General features: G+C 53.2%; 5 protein-coding genes across 5 annotated transcripts; 4 read left to right on the top strand and 1 right to left on the bottom strand.

The window, feature by feature from the left end:
* Positions 1–71: 71 nt before the first annotated feature.
* Positions 72–3,189, top strand: BJX68DRAFT_23262 (secretory pathway Sec39 family protein). Its single transcript, XM_071039513.1, has 3 exons — positions 72–1,604; positions 1,652–1,805; positions 1,856–3,189. Exons 1-3 carry the CDS (start codon positions 98–100, stop codon positions 3,021–3,023), a joined length of 2,829 nt encoding a protein of 942 aa, XP_070901789.1. The 5' UTR covers positions 72–97; the 3' UTR covers positions 3,024–3,189.
* A 1-nt stretch (position 3,190) lies between these two features.
* On the bottom strand, positions 3,191–5,806 carry BJX68DRAFT_23321 (dual-specificity mitogen-activated protein kinase kinase). The gene is made up of 4 exons (XM_071039601.1): positions 4,871–5,806; positions 4,526–4,817; positions 4,104–4,473; positions 3,191–4,053 (listed from the first exon to the last, which is right to left on the bottom strand). Exons 1-4 carry the CDS (start codon positions 5,594–5,596, stop codon positions 3,924–3,926), a joined length of 1,518 nt encoding a protein of 505 aa, XP_070901788.1. The 5' UTR covers positions 5,597–5,806; the 3' UTR covers positions 3,191–3,923.
* A 3,884-nt stretch (positions 5,807–9,690) lies between these two features.
* On the top strand, positions 9,691–10,255 carry BJX68DRAFT_264278 (GPI anchored serine-rich protein; the record flags this gene model as incomplete). The annotated part of the gene is made up of 2 exons (XM_071044927.1): positions 9,691–10,100; positions 10,153–10,255. The coding sequence occupies 2 exons, from the start codon at positions 9,691–9,693 to the stop codon at positions 10,253–10,255; spliced, it is 513 nt and encodes a 170-aa protein (XP_070901787.1).
* Positions 10,256–11,190: 935 nt separating this feature from the next.
* BJX68DRAFT_231627 (uncharacterized protein) lies at positions 11,191–13,268 on the top strand. The gene has a single exon (XM_071039362.1). It carries the CDS (start codon positions 11,870–11,872, stop codon positions 12,989–12,991), a length of 1,122 nt encoding a protein of 373 aa, XP_070901786.1. The 5' UTR covers positions 11,191–11,869; the 3' UTR covers positions 12,992–13,268.
* A 585-nt stretch (positions 13,269–13,853) lies between these two features.
* BJX68DRAFT_23245 (DnaJ and TPR domain protein) lies at positions 13,854–16,381 on the top strand. The gene is made up of 3 exons (XM_071039479.1): positions 13,854–14,508; positions 14,568–15,729; positions 15,792–16,381. Exons 1-3 carry the CDS (start codon positions 14,034–14,036, stop codon positions 16,057–16,059), a joined length of 1,905 nt encoding a protein of 634 aa, XP_070901785.1. The 5' UTR covers positions 13,854–14,033; the 3' UTR covers positions 16,060–16,381.
* The last annotated feature ends 228 nt before the right edge of the window (positions 16,382–16,609 follow it).

Here is a 16,609-nt window from a genome sequence, read left to right as displayed (position 1 = left end):
CGGGTGGCACGTGCACGCGGTACCCATCACCAATACGTCGACGGAGACAATACTGCGACCACCTCTTCCTCATCGTCGGGCTTTCAACTGCGATGCAATGGCTGATCCTGCACGGCTCTCTGGGGCACACGCCATTCTCCTAGCGATCTATTTCTGCGCCAGGGGAGATGCGTCTCCTCTCCCGCAATTACAAGCTCGATCTTCCGCCACCCTGACGACAGAACGGCTGCTGCGCATTATTCTAACTTTTCTTCCTGAAAGTACTGGGCCTGAAGACTATGTATCAGTGGTCCAGAGCCTGGTCGACGGTTTACCGGTCTCCGAAAGTCAAGAAGTCGACATCTCTCCGGTCAAGGACCTCTCCGAGGATGCGGCAAGGAAACGTGTACGCAAGATCCGACTGTTACCACTGAGGCATCCTGAAGACGAGGACAGTCAGGATCCGACAGACCTACTCACGCAGTTTATAATCCATCGTGCCCACCGAATTGATTCCGAAACCTCTCTTCAACCGCTCATCCTCGATCTACTCCTCCCGTTCTACCAGCGATCTTCGACCCTGCGAACATGGCTCGTCTCATGTCTCTTGCCGCTCCTCCGATTCAACTACGAATACTACCCCAGTCAAGATAAATCGTGTTCCGTGGAGACGCTGGAATCTTTGGACAGTCAGACCGCTACGAATATCCTTCTCTCGATTTCTGGAACGCCGAAGAATGACACGGACTTGATCAAGAACCTACGTGGACTTGTTGGCCCTTGGATGTACGGCAGCAACCGGCCCAAAAGACAGAGATTCAGCGAGGCAGCACGCCGGAACTCGATTCCTCTCCAGGGAAATGTACAAAGCGATGAAAACTCCGGTTGGGAATACGTCAATGAGTGGTTGTTGTCCCGAAGCTTGGTGGACCCAGACGCAGTGGTAGGCGCATTCGTGAACTGGGATGGTCCTGAAGATGTAGACCTCGGAGGCTATGTCGACGAGCATGAGCGGCCATTCGCCGATCGATTACAGGAACTCCGCAACCGCTTTGGCCAAACAGGGCTCGCTGTGATCTACCAAAGTCCAGAGGTTTCCCTGGATAGTTCCATCCGCATTCTCGACCGAGTCAGCAGCCTTTTGGGGCTCGAGGAGGCTTTATATACTTCCCGTAATTCATCTTTCCCTTCCGTGGATTTTGATGCGAGCCAAATCCGATCGGCTTCAAGAGCAACTCTCTTCCAAAACGCCCTACTGCTGCCCACAAATCCATTAACATATCCTTCACCCTCGTCTGTTTCGTTCCTCAGCGGCTTGCTTCTATCTCTGCGGACGCTCGAAGAGCTCGGACATTCCATCCCATGCAGAACGGCAACCAACATCTGCCTACATAGCAATGAGGACATGCAGTTGTTTGAGCTGCGGAGTATGATGGCATCTATCGGCCAGCAGGCAAAGTCCGGCCGAGATTGGAGAGCTATTCGTCAGCAGCTTCTATGGCTGCGGGACTGGAGATCAGAGACGGACCGGTCGCAACGCAATCCAGACTTTCACGGCCTCTTTTGGCGGGCTCCGCAAGATGTTCTTGAGGCGGAGATCCTGAAAGTTCTACTCCAAGTCAGAGGTGAGACTCGCCGTTCCCCAGATTCTGACTGCTCTAACGGTCTCCAGAGTATGACCTTGCTATCGAAATTTACGTCAAGTCAGCCTCTGCACTAGACCCAGCTCAAGTAGAGAATGCAGTCAAGGAATCCGTATTCGAAGCCTACGACAATGCGAGCAACGGCAACAGGACACGAGGCAAGATGCAACGGGCACACGAAATGTAAGTCAATGAGGGCAATATCAAGATCACCCACCACTAACGAAGTATAGCCTACAAGCCTTCGAACCACATTTCCCCGAGTCGATCTCCTTCAAACAGGCCCAGGCCCTCATCTCCGCAACACACGCCCTATCCTTCTACTCCCTAACCCTCCAGCACGGCGTTCCATTTCAACCCGTCAGTCTCCGCGTGCATCCCGATCCCCTCTCCCTCATCGAAAAGGTTCTCGATCAAAACTCCAAGAGCTACACCAAGCTCGACGACCTCCTCAGCATCGGGCGGAACCTCGTACTAGCCGGGTTCACCCCGCGCCCAGTCGACGAGAACACCTCACATTCACATTACACGCGGGCTCCCGTTCTCACCCAGGATGAAGCCCTCATCACCGCCGAGCGCCGTATCATGTCCCTTGCCATCTCCTCCGCCCTGTCCTCCAACGACTTCGGCACCGCCTACTCCTACATCCTCACCCGCCTCACGCCACAAACTACCTCTGCCCCAGCCCCGTCCTCCCTAAAAGACGACATCACCTGGCGCGCCGTCTACAACGCCGGCCGCTACCGCCCCCCAACCGCCCCCTCAACCCCACCAACCCTCTCCTCCCAAATCACAAACCTGACCCAGCGCATGGAACTCCTCTCCCTCTCCCTAATCCTCGCTCCAACACCCGACCCGCTCCCCGAAATCCTCGGCGCCTGGCGCCGCGCAGACGAGGAACTCTCGCTCCTCCGCACGCGCGAGAACGAAGAAGAAGACCTCTGGGATACAAAGGGCGACAACGCAGCAACATCCCGCATCCTTCCCGGCGGCTTCAACACGTCCCAATTCGATACGGAAGCAGACGCCCACGAAACGCGCCAGCACCATGCTCGCCGCGCCGCCCGTGCCGCGCAGCATAACCGGCTCGACTCCGAGGAGGCACCCATGGGTCTATTCGAGGTTGCGCGCGGCGCTGCACGGGCACTACACAAGAACGTCAACTCGTCTTTCCCGCTTAGCAAGGCTCTGCCTATACCCTCCGCGTCGTCACTTTCATCGTCGATCTCGAGACTAGACAGCGAGGGTGGGAGCTGGGATGGGGATGGTGAGAATCCTAGTGGACAGGAGGGCGAGCGTGTGCGCAAGCGCGATGTCGTTAGTAATATGGTTACGGGTGGGTTGGCGAGTGGGATTGGGTGGGTGCTCGGGGCGCAGCCGGTTAATATGAATAATAAATAGGCAGCTGTAAGGAACCGTACTTAGGTATTTTCAGAGTGTTGGTGCTTGGTCCGGCTTCTGCATGGCGGCCACGCTGGCGAAGACATGAGGTTATGAAATCATGAGATAGAATTGACTCAGGTTTTGTTCGAGCTGCATGGTAGTCGAGATGCATACATACATAATATATGCGCTTCAATTGAGAACCAGTTTTCATGTATTGATTAGCTCGGTATCTGGCCAGGATATCTTGCTGAGGCTCTGATAGAAAAGTACAACGTGAAAAAAGACAAGGAAAAGGTAGATACTGATTTGTATAGTCAGTCCATAGGTCTCTTCTCTCATCCACCCTCTCTGCGAGGGTAAAACAATTTAATCAACAGGCCTATATGCAGATGTATATATTTGCGCAGGCACAACAATATAGTCATCATAGACACAACAAAAAAGAAAACATAGATGGAAAACCAATCTTCTCGATGGAGTAGTCGAGCATGGCGGAGGTCAATCAAGCACTGATAGATCTGACAAAGCAACCAGTCTGCAAACGGTGGCAGTTGCTGGCAGTGAACAAAGGCTGAAAAAGGAAGTGAAAAACCGAGATGAATGGAGTCGGACACAATGGAACGCTGATGCGATGATGATATCAAGGAAAGACAAGACACGCAGTAATGGTATGGTCATGCTGCAAATGATGGGTTCCGACTCCGTAAGATCCGAGAAAGAAGATCAAGGCATGCGGGCGATGGGTTGGTAGGTACAACAAAAAGGAGCGTCGTAATCTCAGACAAAATCGTATGCTTTTTTGACATCCGGGTCAATCAAGGGCCAGCCACTTGTAAGCGTCAAAGACCGTTGCGTCAAAAGACCGTTATATGGGTAGATAGATTATAGAGGTAGAATTGGTCAGGCGGCGGTCGTCTAATCGCTCCAGTCCCAGACCTGCTTCACGAAGTTCGCCATGTTCACTTTTTTGTTCTTCATGTCCAGCATCCACGGATGATCCAGCATCCGCCATGGAGTCGCTCTTCGTGGGGGTTCTTTCTCGAGGCTGTTCTGGTCAGCATTATCCGAGACAACATTTTCAAGGGCATAACATACCAGCATTCAATAAAGTATTTGAAGTTGTTGGACCATCGGATGCCACTATCTGGTTCGTCCTTGAGCTTGGGAATTGGCTGCCGCACAATGTACGTTAGCAAGTCGATAAGCCCAGCACGAGGTTGCATCTCGGTTCCGTCTGCGGGGAAGGGGAAGCGGTGTTGCGCAACTTCCAGTAGCGTTACACCGAGTGACCAGACATCGGAGGTAATGGTATATGATTGTCCTGTGATTCGTTCGGGGGCCATGTAATACGAAGTGCCGATGAACGTATTCGCGTCGCCCTTCGTGCCGAATTCTCCACTGACTCCAAAGTCGCATAGTTTCACCTGTCCGTTGCGGCAAAGAAGGATGTTCGACGGTTTGATATCTATACACCAGTCAGCATAGTGTAAAAAAAACCCCCTCTCATAAGAGCGTACCTCGATGAATAATCTTTCTTCCATGAAGATAAGTCAGTCCGTTCAAGACGCCTTCTGCGACTTTTCCAAGCACCTTCTCCCCTGTCCGTCCGCCGAGCTTCTTGACTTCTTTGTATATACTGTCCAAACTGCCTCCTTCGCAAAATTCCATCGCAATTGATATTGTTCCAGTCGACTTATCCATGAATGCACCGTAGTAGCGGCAAATGTGTTCCGATGCGCAATCCTTATTGAAATTGAGTTCGCGAATAATCTGCTTCTTGACGTCGGGGTTGGGATCGGTGGTAATGATCTAGACAGCATCTCGTTAGCTCGAGAAGCAATAGTGTATCTTGTAAATCTCACCTTCAATGCAAATACAGTCTTGCCATCCTTAAGCTTGCAGCGCGTAACTGCGCCTCCGGCACCTTCGCCTAGGCTCCCCAACTCGACGATTTTCTTCTGCTCACTAGCAGCCAGCCAGCCTTGGTCGTCCAAGTCCTCCACATCCAGTGGTCGACCTTTTTCCAAGCTGAGCTTGTCCAAGTCAGGAATTAGACCATTGACACTATTATCTCGTTCCATCTGCGCACCACCCTCGCGGTCCGAATATACAGAGCTGATTGCTGATGACGGATCTGGCGTACCCCCATGAGGTTGTCGGAGCCCCATGGCGAACGAAAGGGTTGAATAGTTTGATGACGAGGCGGACGCCGGGCCACTGCCCTTCCCATCCAGGTGGGTGAAACTCCCCGATCGCGAGTGTCCATTTGCGTCGTTCAATACGGTTGTCGCTAAAGGTGGCGGGGCAGGCCGCGTGTTGATCTGCGGAACGTCTTGGGTGCTACCCTTTGGTGTTGCGAGTCGCAGCTGGGGAGGAGGTGGACGATGGGCAAGTCGCTGGGGTTGGGGCTGAGGCTGAAGCTGGGGTTGAGGTGCGTCTGAAGCGATGGAAACGCCGTTACTGGTGACGGGGCGACTTGTCGCAGACGGAGGAATCCCCAAGGTCAGTTTGGGCGCTCGGGGACTATTCGAATTGCCGCGATTGCCTGGCACCGGGGCCTTGAGGAGGGGAACGGGCGAGGAAGACATTGCGAGATTGTCCTGCCTGTCACCGGGCAAAAACAACTCGTTTGGATCCGTGATTGTAGCCACAATGACGGTTGTCTTCGATTCGATCGAGAGAAGAGGGTAGAGGAGAGGAGCGTTGGGGGCGGTAATCGGAACAAAGACAGACGTGGGGCGAGGCAGGCGGCGTCTGCTGCAGGTGGCAGGGAGGGGTCGACCAAGGGCGGAGAGAGGCAGAAGGAAGGTCTGGTGTGCACGGAAACGGAATTGAAGGACAGCGAAGATAAGGTGAGGGGGCGAAGAGGGGAATCAAAAGAAGAAACGACAAGCGTGGCCAGTGAAAGAGGGATCAAGAAGCGTAACGAAGAGCAATCCCCAGGGTAGCGAGTGACCTGTAAAATTGGCGATGGCGACGGCAACGACGAATAAACGTCGAAGCGATCGATGAATAAACGACCGAAGGGCGATGTAGACGAAAGGAAGGAGCAAGAGCTGAGGAGAGAGGAAAGAGAGAGAGCGAGAGGGAAAGCCAGAGATGAGGCGAGAACCAGCGTCGGGGGCCGTTCAGTCAGGCGGTTAAGCCGGCGATGCCCTGCAAACCTTCTGGAATGGGCTTATTTCGTCGTTGGCTAGTCTCATGCAAGAAGACCAAGCTGGACTACAAATGAGGTTCAACGGTTACCAGACAGTCGGCGCTTAACTTGTGGATTGCAGAGTGCTGGAATGTTGGAGCTCTTGACTCTTTGAGGCCAGCACCCGGCTCGCTAAGGCATCGCTAGGCATCCATCAAACTCTTTCGATGATTTCATCTCGAGCAGAATCACTCTGGGCTGTCTCCATATTCAAGCCTTCATTCTGAGACACCAAGCCCAAGCTGAGCGAGTTTCACTTGGGAAGTCTCGCAAGTGTGGCTTGACATCCACCCCCACTCGCCTGCGCCTCATTCTCGAGCACCACTTTCTATAATTATCAAAGACGGTCTGCTGTGGTCTACGGGGTTGTACAGAAGAGCTATACTCAGGTACCAGAGTGCAGCGATAGCGAAGCGCGTGTTAAGAGACAAAGTATGCCACAAACAGTGAAACAGAAGTTGAACAAGCGCTTGGACCGCGCTGAGCATGACATGGCAGACCCGGAGTCAGCCTTGCCAGGCCAAGCACCTGCAATCCGGGACTCCAGCTGACGCAGCATCGATTCCTGCCGAGGGTCGCTAGCGGATGCTCGCGATCACTAGTACTCCGTACTGACCACATCGCGAACAAGATCAATCGCAACGATGATGTGATTCTGTTCGAGAAATGGAACAATCCAGAGTGACCTCTGACAATCTGATTTCATCCGAATCCATCGGTTCCTGATCCAAACTGCTCGTCCTTCTTGAGTCGCGTGGCCGCGGTGTCGTTCCTTGCGACTCCCACTGCAGCTTCAGATGCCTTCCGTTTAAGGTGAATTCGAATCGATTTGCTCAGATAAAAACTCCGATGCTTTGTTGTCGGTGAGACGGCAACTCCTTTCTTGTATACAATCCATCGCTCTGCTGACTATCTATCGAGAAGGCGAAGAGTGGGCATAGACGCGCGGCGGTGGCCGATCATCTTGTGCGATCCCCACACTCTCCGATCATTTCGCCTGTTCCTTGATGCCAGACTCGGCGCCCAGAATAGATCCAAGACAGCGACATGCGATGGGAAATATGATTCAACTTGCAGTTGGAGGATGAAGGTTTCGGGCTCAGGAGAGAGCGCTGGTCAGAGAAAACTGCAGAGGTGATGGTCTCGGCCAGCCCTTCTCCTTTACCGAGCGCCCTCATCAGAGATCTCCTTCCCCTGATTGAGCGACACATCGTCAGTCCTCAAGTTCAAAGTCTGGACTCGACGACGACATTAATTGTCGACGATGAGTTGCCGGTTTCTAAGAATAACGGACCTCGAGAACTGGTGTCCACTGTCCACCACTATCCGGACCTCCAAGTTCCTTCTTGAGAAGGAAGTGGACTTGGGTCTTAACCCGCCGTGGGATCGGGAGTTGGTACCATATTGCAGAACTCTTAGACCAAAAACCGAACCCTTCCCCTGAGAATCGGTGGACCTTGCTTATCTTTCCTTCGCCCAAATCACCGCCACATGTTGCTCTAGTCGGCTACCGCTTCGAGTTAACAACGAACTGGCGCGGCGTGAGAACGATTTAACGATCATTTGGAAACAGTTCATCGACAGTTCATTGCCCCTGACTCTGGAGTAGAACCCCGTCTAGAACCGTGGTCGGTAGCCGCTCATCGGGGAAATACTTCCGCCAAGAGTGATCGCTCAGCATTAATTGAGGACGGAAAAAGCCAAACTGAACGTGGACAACTCTCTTGGTTCCATGGCGCTCTCAGCGAGAATAGCCGATCCTGTTTGGAGCGTCTCCGAGGCAAACGCCATGGCCGGTCGGCCGCTAGATTACACCGATGTATACCACCTGCTTCAAATCTCACACTCACAACGCGCTCAGCTGCGAGCCAGGAATTCTGAATAATTCTGGAGCAAAAGAAAGGCGGGTGTTGCCGACTTTCTTATCTTTGTCTCGGGCGTTGCAAAACGGGAAACGAAGAGAAGGCCCAGGTTTCCCACTAAGCTTTAATTAAGCAATCTATACGGAAGGATGGCGCATCAAGACCTGTCTGGCCAATCGCCAAGGCTGTGATTCTATCATGGCAGCCGGCGTACTAATATGCATGAAACTCTGATGGCGTCCATCTCCCTACCGCTCCTTCTGCCTCAGATTTGAGCGAATTTCCTTCCGAGCCGAGGGCCGCGTTTCCGCCGCGCATATACCTCTGCAGGAGCTCAAGGCTGACTGTTTCGAAGTCCTCACTTAAGGCATGACTTGTGACTTCAGCCTTCAACTTGGAGTTCCATGGGAAGAAACGAGGGGTTGGATGGAATCGGGATAAAAGCGGGCTCAGTCCGCATTATCCCCCGCCCCATATAATCCCTCCCCCGTGTGGAAATGACGGTTTGTCGGCGCTGTTTCCGGTTTCTTCTCGGTCTATTTTTTTTATAATAACCGCGTTTGCGCTCAAGCTGACTTGGATTCACACCTTACAATTGTTGTGTTTAGCGCCCCAGTTTATCCATGATAAAAATGGCAGGCGAGCAAGCCAGGGGTAAAGTGGACCGCTGGTGTCTGTCACAGCATGGTTGGTCAACCGGGAGGATGGCAAAACCAAGAGTGGGCTACCAGTGGAGACAGGCCGATGAATGGCGTCAGGAACGGAGCTGCAGTCTCCACTGAGATGCCGCTGATTTGCCCAAACAGCAGGATGAAACAGGCGCCAAGACTTCCATGCACAACGTTTGTTTTCCCCTGAAAATAAGAGGATCAGGATCGGAGGATACCAGAGCCACTCACAATATCGGCTGGCACTGTGACATTGTGTCATTGCGTCGAGTCCACTGCTGAGAGGCGTTTCTTGCCGCCCTGTCCTGCGCAGGCTCGTCGAGGCCGGCGCAGTCCGATCAGCGAGGAAGAAGTCAAGCCGCTCAGGCGAGAAGACGCGGTGCCAATACCCGCTCCAAACAGCCAGTCAGAGCGCAAGGCCAATCTATTTGGCCAAAGATCAACATCCAGACTCTGGTTCGGAGGAACAGGAAACAGAAAAACAATCGTTGGAGTGGCCAGCTAATAGCTGGACTAGTCGCTAGCAGTCCAGTAGTTGTGCCGCGACAATCCCAGCTCCACCAACCACAGTGAGCGGCATTGAGCGCACGAGACGATTGCACCGTTATTTGGGTTTATTCAGGGGTTGAGCAGCGCGCAACTTCCATGCTGAATACACCGCTGCGACGCCCCCTCCCCCCCACTCGCTTGTCTCCTTTCCCGATTGCGTCCCTGAAGCGATCTCCCAACTAATCTCCCACACGATACAAAGGCCCCAGTCGCCCCCGTCCTCTCCCTCTGTTTTCTTCTTCTCTAAGCCCAGACTTCGTTCCTGCTTGAAGCATTCACACAACTTGACTTCGGTCGTCCAGTCTTTTACCAACTAACCACACTCTTTACAACAACACTTTACGTGTTCCACCCTCCACAACAAACTACCTTGACGGTTTTTTCTTCGCACCAACACATCAATCAAAATGCGTTTCTCCGCTGCTGCTGTTGCTCTCTTCGCCGGCCTTGCCGTTGCTCTCCCTGGTGGTGACATCGAGACCATCTACCAGACCGAGGAGGTCACCATCACCTCCTGCGCTCCCACCGTGACTGACTGCCCCGGCAGCAGCACCACCGCGCCCACTGCTATCCCTACCGAGAGCAGCCCCGTCATTCCCACCAGCGCTCCGGCCCCCCCGGTCGAGACCCCCAGCGTTCCTGAGGTCCCCGCCCCTGAGCCTGAGGTCCCCTCCGAGAGCATCTCCGTCATCCCTGTGACCACCTGCATCCCCACCGTCACCTACTCTACCATCACCATTACCCCCACCGCTCCTGCCACCTCCAAGCCCGTCATCCCGGTGGTCCCTACCTCCGTTGCTCCTACCGGCAGCGCTACGTAAGTTGTCAATATCAGATGCAAGCTTCAGTTCGAGTTCTAACAGTACCAGTCCTTCTCCTTCTCCTCCCGCTTTCACCGGTGCCGCCAACGCTATCACCAACTCCTTTGGCTTCGCTGGCGCCGCCGCCGTCGCTGCTATCTTCCTGGCATAGATTTTTTTCACTTCATGTCAATAGTATAGCCCTGGATCACTCGTGATTCTCAGCGTTCGCGATGGACGGATTGTCTACCGTGGGTATATGATGATGAAACGGGGGGATTCATGGGTGTTGCAGTTCAGAGTTTAGTTGTGGTTCGGGGAGAGAAGTAATCCGATTCTGATTCTTCAGTCATATATTATTGATCCTTCATTTTCTCGCTTTCTTGATACATGTTTTTGGCTTGCCGGCTTATTGCTTCGGAGTTCTTGTGAAGCTCAGTCTTGGTGGCTGGATACGATTTAATGTAAACCATGAACGCCCTTCACATCCTGGTCAATTTCTTCGAAGTAATATCTACTAGTATCTAATCTTAATCACTGAAACTGAAGATCAATTTTTGCAAACTGTATCTGAACACTCAAGTAGGCTCTGTCTGGAATGGTACGACAGGAAAGCCATCCTTCCCGTCCACATACATAGTGACATACCTGGGGTGCATCCTGTGATTTCTTTTAGCGTTCCCGTCATTTGCTTGCTGGGGTAACCTGAGCGTATTCGTCTTCGAAGGCCGATCATCAATTGCTGAGCAGATGAGTGAGCGAGGATACGGCGTTCTGTAACTGTTCTCCATGTTCTATTATTACATCATGCAGGGTTTAGGGCTGAATATATGGTATGTATGGTCCCTGGGCTCGCAATTGACTACTGCATCGGGAAGCTCGTAACTCCGACCTAGATATTTTTATCCTGACACGGGGAGCACAACAACGACAATAACAAAGTCCGGAATAGAACAAGACAGGTGTCATAAGAACTTTGAGTCCATTTTGTATCTCACCATTATGAACAGATAACCCGAAACAGGGCGATGGCGCGGTTGCGCTAAACAAATATAGAGCCAAGGCGTGGCAGTGTTTGCTGCGCTTTTGCGACTCCTCTTTGTTTCCAACAACATCAACCTCGTCCGATTCCCAACCGCGCAAACAATGGATTGGCCCCAATTGCCAAGTCAGGAACCCATTTCGCCCCCAGCGCTTGGGTTCTCCCGCTGCAGACTCTCGACCATGCTGCTTGCGACTCCGCCATTGGGTCTTGCGAGATAGCCGAAGCTGTTCCTCGTGTTCTTCTTCCGCTCTTACGCGTGACATGGGGAGAACAAAGATGAAAGAATAACTATCTTCCACATCAATCACACTGCCATGTGGAAGTCTCCCATGCTCATCTCCTTCAGGCAACCTTTCTTATGGGCCTGAAAGGATTTGGGGCCAAGTGTTGGCTCTAGTCATTTGGTCTTGCTTCGGCGGGGCAAAATCACCATTTCACTTTGCCTTTTCCCTTAACCTCTCCATTCTTGACCCGTTTCGCTGAGACCCGGCTTATGTATCAACGTCGCCAGACTCCAAAAACCCCATAGGTACATTCATACGACGATTTGGCATTCGATCGGTGCACTTCCCCTAACAGGTACTCCATAAGTCGGCGCAGTATTGGTTAGCCCTGTTGCGTGACGGGTCCTTTATGGAGAAGTTGCTCCCTTTGTCGTCAGGGTCAAAGGATGCAAAGCACCGCCTCGGGCAGCCCATTTTGCTATTGAACCATTGATAAATATTACCTGAAACCCCTGGCATGGCCATGCCATGCCATCGCTCTTCCCCGTCTTTGCTATCCACTGTACACTCTCCCTTGAACCTTCCCACGAGTGATCGACTTATCTCGTGTGGCGATCCACTTTCGATCGTATTCGCACCTTATTTTTGGTACTGGGTATCGTCGATTGTCGGTTCACCTCGTACTCGCGCCACTCCTCGGTCCCCTCCTCTATATATCGCTGGAGAAACCCTTGCTGCTACAGTCGTTCCTCTTGGCTCTTCTCTCCACTGCCTGGTACTACAGTTGATGCTCGCAATCACCGTCCAGATGGATCTCTCCTCCCTCGAAGGCCCGCCAATGCTCGATAGCAGGTTCTCCAGTCCAGCCTTAAGCACACACAGCGTCCCTCACATTCGCCTTGAGGATGTCACAAGCCCAGTGAGCCCGCTAGACTCGAACAGTTGGGATCTTCCGCCTCGGCCCGCCTCCACGAGCGCAATCCCTCCCCGCAGCAAGTACCCAAACATTTCGTCCAATGGCTTCTGGCAAAGTATGCATCCGGACTCTAGCAGCGCCAGCAACCATATAACAACCGCGCCGAGATCACATCCGGCTGAACCGTCTAGTCATGCAGCTTCATATAGACCATCAACGGCGAGCAATCTGAATACACACACCAACACCAGCGCCGGTCTTTCAACAGCCATATCCTCACCACAACCAACGCGATCCATCACTCGGCCCCATTCAAGCAGCCTATCCACCCCCCACCAACTCGTCTGGGTTGAAAGCGAGCAGATCTGGATCCTTACAACACGCACAACACCTCCTTCAACATTAACGCCACCTCACCACCTTCACCCGCATTACCGCTCCCATCCCTCATTAGCCCCAGTTCCGAATCCAAGTTTTGCGACTAGAACAGGCGTGCCGAGTACATTGTCGCATTCACGGTCAATGGAACTGAGTTCTTCAACGTCGATAACGGAGTTCTGGGGTGATATCAACGATCCCGAAGATCTGCCGCCGCCGTATGAGCAGCATATCTTTGATCGGCCGCTAGGACCGATTCTGCCGGCTGTGCGCAGGGTGCCGCGTGAGGAAGTACAACAAATCCGGGAGTCGAGGTGGTCAGCGGTTGGGAGGAGGGTTACATAATGGTGGGTTCCGAGGTGCAATTTGAGAGTATAGCCTACTCGAGCTATACTGAGACTCGCACCACGAGGCAAGTGGCGAAAAATGCTGCTTGAATTGCTATAATTGACGATGGGAATAATACATTCGCTCGCATCTAAGGCGTTGGGTATTGATGGCAGGTTCATTGGATGCCTGGGGCATCTACTATATTCGTTTTTGTATATATATCAGACTGACTGATTAGCGTTCGGCAGACCTTATTACTCCGGTGCATTATTTAGCTCAAGATACCTCAATGAATCTTAAAGCATTCTAATTGTCTAGGAAGTGAGTCATGATTGCTTGCCTGTATGTCCTGTAAGGTTGGGTTAGTTCCGACTGGGTCCAGAGTAAGCCAGCCGGTGTTGTGATACATTGTTTGAGTGCCCAACACGGCGTCCGATACAAGCTAGCATAAGCAGGAAATTGGCCTCCCCGTTGGACCCTGATGTCAGAAAGAGTCATGACGGGACGCATTGACACTGAAAAAAAAATATCTCCACACACGAACTGCTGGGGTGCTGCCAATCTGAACTCCCAGAGCGTGGGGGCAGAGACTCTTCAGCGCCGACTTGGACTCGGATATGCCCACAAATTCAAGACAGCCGATGAGGCAAGACGACGATTCGTCGGGAGATCACATATCTGCAGGTGCCCAGGATGATAGGCACGCGTAGGATTTACCTATAGGAGCGGCAGACGAGGCAGACGAGGCCTGCTGGTGAGCAGGAAGAGCACACGCTAAGCGCCAGCCTCTCGAATTCTCGTCCTCTCAACGCCGGCCGGGGCGACTATCGGAGTTCGATGAGATTCTTTTGACAGCTCAGCGGTATTGTTGAAGAAGACTCGACTCGAGTCTTTGTTTTCTTTCCTTTCCCTCTCTTTGTGATGTTTCTGCTTCCTTGTTGAACCGTTTGCCCTTTGGTCCTTGAACTCTTTGGAACGAATAAAAAAATAATTCCACCGCCTTCGTTCTTCTTCGATCGGCCCCGCCAATCAGCGGCTGAGCTCCCCCCGATTGAAAATGGCCCATTTCTTCTTCTCTCGCTCCAAATCTCAGTCTGCGTCGCCTCAATCCCCGAAATCTCCTACAAAGTCTTCTTCGCACAAGAAGCCCTCCTCTTCTTCTTCCTCCCCCTCCAAATCCCACTCTCGCTCCTCCTCCAACCCCTCCACCAACTCGCCTTCATCCCGTCCCCGCTACCCGCATCGCCGCTCTCACGATCCCAACTCGCACCCGCTCAATCTCCCGCCCGACGAGCTCCGTCGCCTGTCAGCCATGGCCGCCGCCGCTGCTGCTGACCCCCGCAGGTCCATGGACCTCGACACTCCTTCCTCTCCGGCCCAGGCCGCCCCCGAACAGCCTCACCAGAAGAGTCCGACCCCGCCACCTCATCGGTCCAATGGTACCTCGGATGAAGCCGACAATTTCAAGCTGGCCGGAAACAAGCTATTCAAGGACGGAAACTACAACCGCGCTATTGAGGAGTTCACCAAAGGTTTGCTTTCTGTTTGATTCCTTTTCTTTTTTTTGAATCTGTGATTGACGTAGAGAAAGCCATCGATCTAAACCCCAACTCATCAATCTACCGATCAAACCGCGCTGCGGCGAACCTGGCCGCCCACCGATACTACGATGCCCTTGAGGACGCAGAACGCGCAAACGAGCTGGATCCCGGCAATCCCAAGATTCTGCACAGGCTGGCCCGCATCCTGACGGGGCTGGGTCGCCCCGCCGAAGCCCTCGAAGTCCTTGACCGCATCCAACCACCCGCATCCGCGGCAGACCGACAGAACCCGGAAAAGATGCTGCGCTTCCTCAACCAGGCAAAGGAGACTCTGGCAGAAGACCGCGGCGTGTCCATGGTGGTGTTCTGCATCGAACAGGCGCGACAGTATCTTGGGCCCGGCGTGAAGGAGCCCCGTGCGTGGACGCTGATGGCGGCCGAGGCGCAGTTGAAGATGGCCACGGGTAACTCTTTCGGCAAGGCCCAGGATATTGCCATCAACTTGCTCCGAGAAAACAACCAGGATCCCGATGCGCTTCTCATCCGCGCACGGGCCTACTACGGCCTCGGTGAGACGGACCAGGCGCTCAAGTCTCTCAAGCTCTGCCTCGGGCTGGATCCCGATATGAAGTCGGCTATCAAACTTCTGCGAATGGTTCAGAAGCTCGTCCGGACAAAGGAAGAGGGCAACACCGCCTTCAAGGCCAAGGACTACCGCAAGGCGATTGAGCTGTACACCGAAGCCCTCAGCGTGGACCCCGCCAACAAGGACATGAACGCCAAGATTCTGCAGAACCGTGCTCAGGCCTACATCAACCTAAAGGAGTACGACGATGCCATCAACGACTGCACGGAAGCCCTCCGGCTTGACCCTACATACTCCAAGGCCCAGAAGATGCGCGCCAAGGCCCACGGTGGCGCCGGTAACTGGGAAGAGGCCGTGCAGGACTACAAGGCTGTTGCTGAGGCGAACCCCGCTGAGAAGGGTATCGCGGAGGACATTCGCCGCGCAGAGTTTGAGCTCAAGAAGGCGCAGCGCAAAGACTATTACAAGATCCTAGGCGTCAGCAAGGACGCCACGGAGACAGAGCTCAAGAAGGCCTACCGCAAGCTGGCTATCCAGTACCACCCCGACAAGAACCGCGACGGCGCAGCAGGCGATGAGAAGTTTAAGGAAATTGGTGAAGCCTACGAGACTCTGATTGATCCTCAGTATGTCCCCCTTTCATATCTTCGTCGACCATTGTACACATGAAACTAACAATCGACCACAGGAAACGCGCTTCCTACGATAACGGCGACGACCTCATCGACCCAGCCGACATGTTCTCCCGCGGCGGCTTTGGCGGCATGGGAGGCATGGGCGGTATGGGAGGAATGGGAGGTATGGGTGGAATGGGCGGCACGCACATCAACATCGACCCGAGTGTTCTCTTCAACATGATGAACGGCGGCGGTGGCGGCTTCGCCCACGCCGGCGGCGGCAACCCCTTCGGCGGAGGTGGTCAGTCCCGCGGGTTCCCTGGCGGATTCCCGTTCTAAGCGCGCCGTTACCCTCTCGCCAGTCGCCACATTGGTCATCGAGGTTCCACCGAGCCACACAACTGCGTACGCCCACGACGTACGTACCATGCTATGTATCTCGCAACGCAACGATGCGACGAAAACCGAGAAAACGGAAAACGAAAACGAACCAAAAGGGTCACCATGTCTCAATCCCAAAAGTCGAAAAGAAAAGCACGCATGCATACCATACATTCTCAACCATCTCCGCCTACCTACTGATTTACTCAAATCCTCCCTCCTACATCATCATGTCCCATACAGCATCTGCTTTTCGGTTTGCATTGCACGGTGTCGCCCTCTTATTCATGTTCAGTCATGTTGTTCACGTACCTTACACGGCCTCCGTACTCATACGGAGGTTCTCATCATCATCATCATCCTCTGTCTCTATTATGCTATGCTATGCCATGCTATGACATGCTTTATCCCCAGCGCTAACTTTGCTCTTTGGCCTGCTTGGTTGCCATCGCCTGCATGATCCAGATAGACCTTTTTTTCGTTGTTTCATTTCATTTCATTTCATCTG

Source organism: Aspergillus pseudodeflectus, assembly GCF_044049435.1.
Source record: "Aspergillus pseudodeflectus strain CBS 756.74 chromosome Unknown BJX68scaffold_10, whole genome shotgun sequence".
Lineage (NCBI taxonomy): Eukaryota > Fungi > Ascomycota > Eurotiomycetes > Eurotiales > Aspergillaceae > Aspergillus > Aspergillus pseudodeflectus.
The sequence above is the reverse complement of the archived record's forward strand: the minus strand, read 5'-3'. Positions and strand labels throughout refer to the sequence as shown.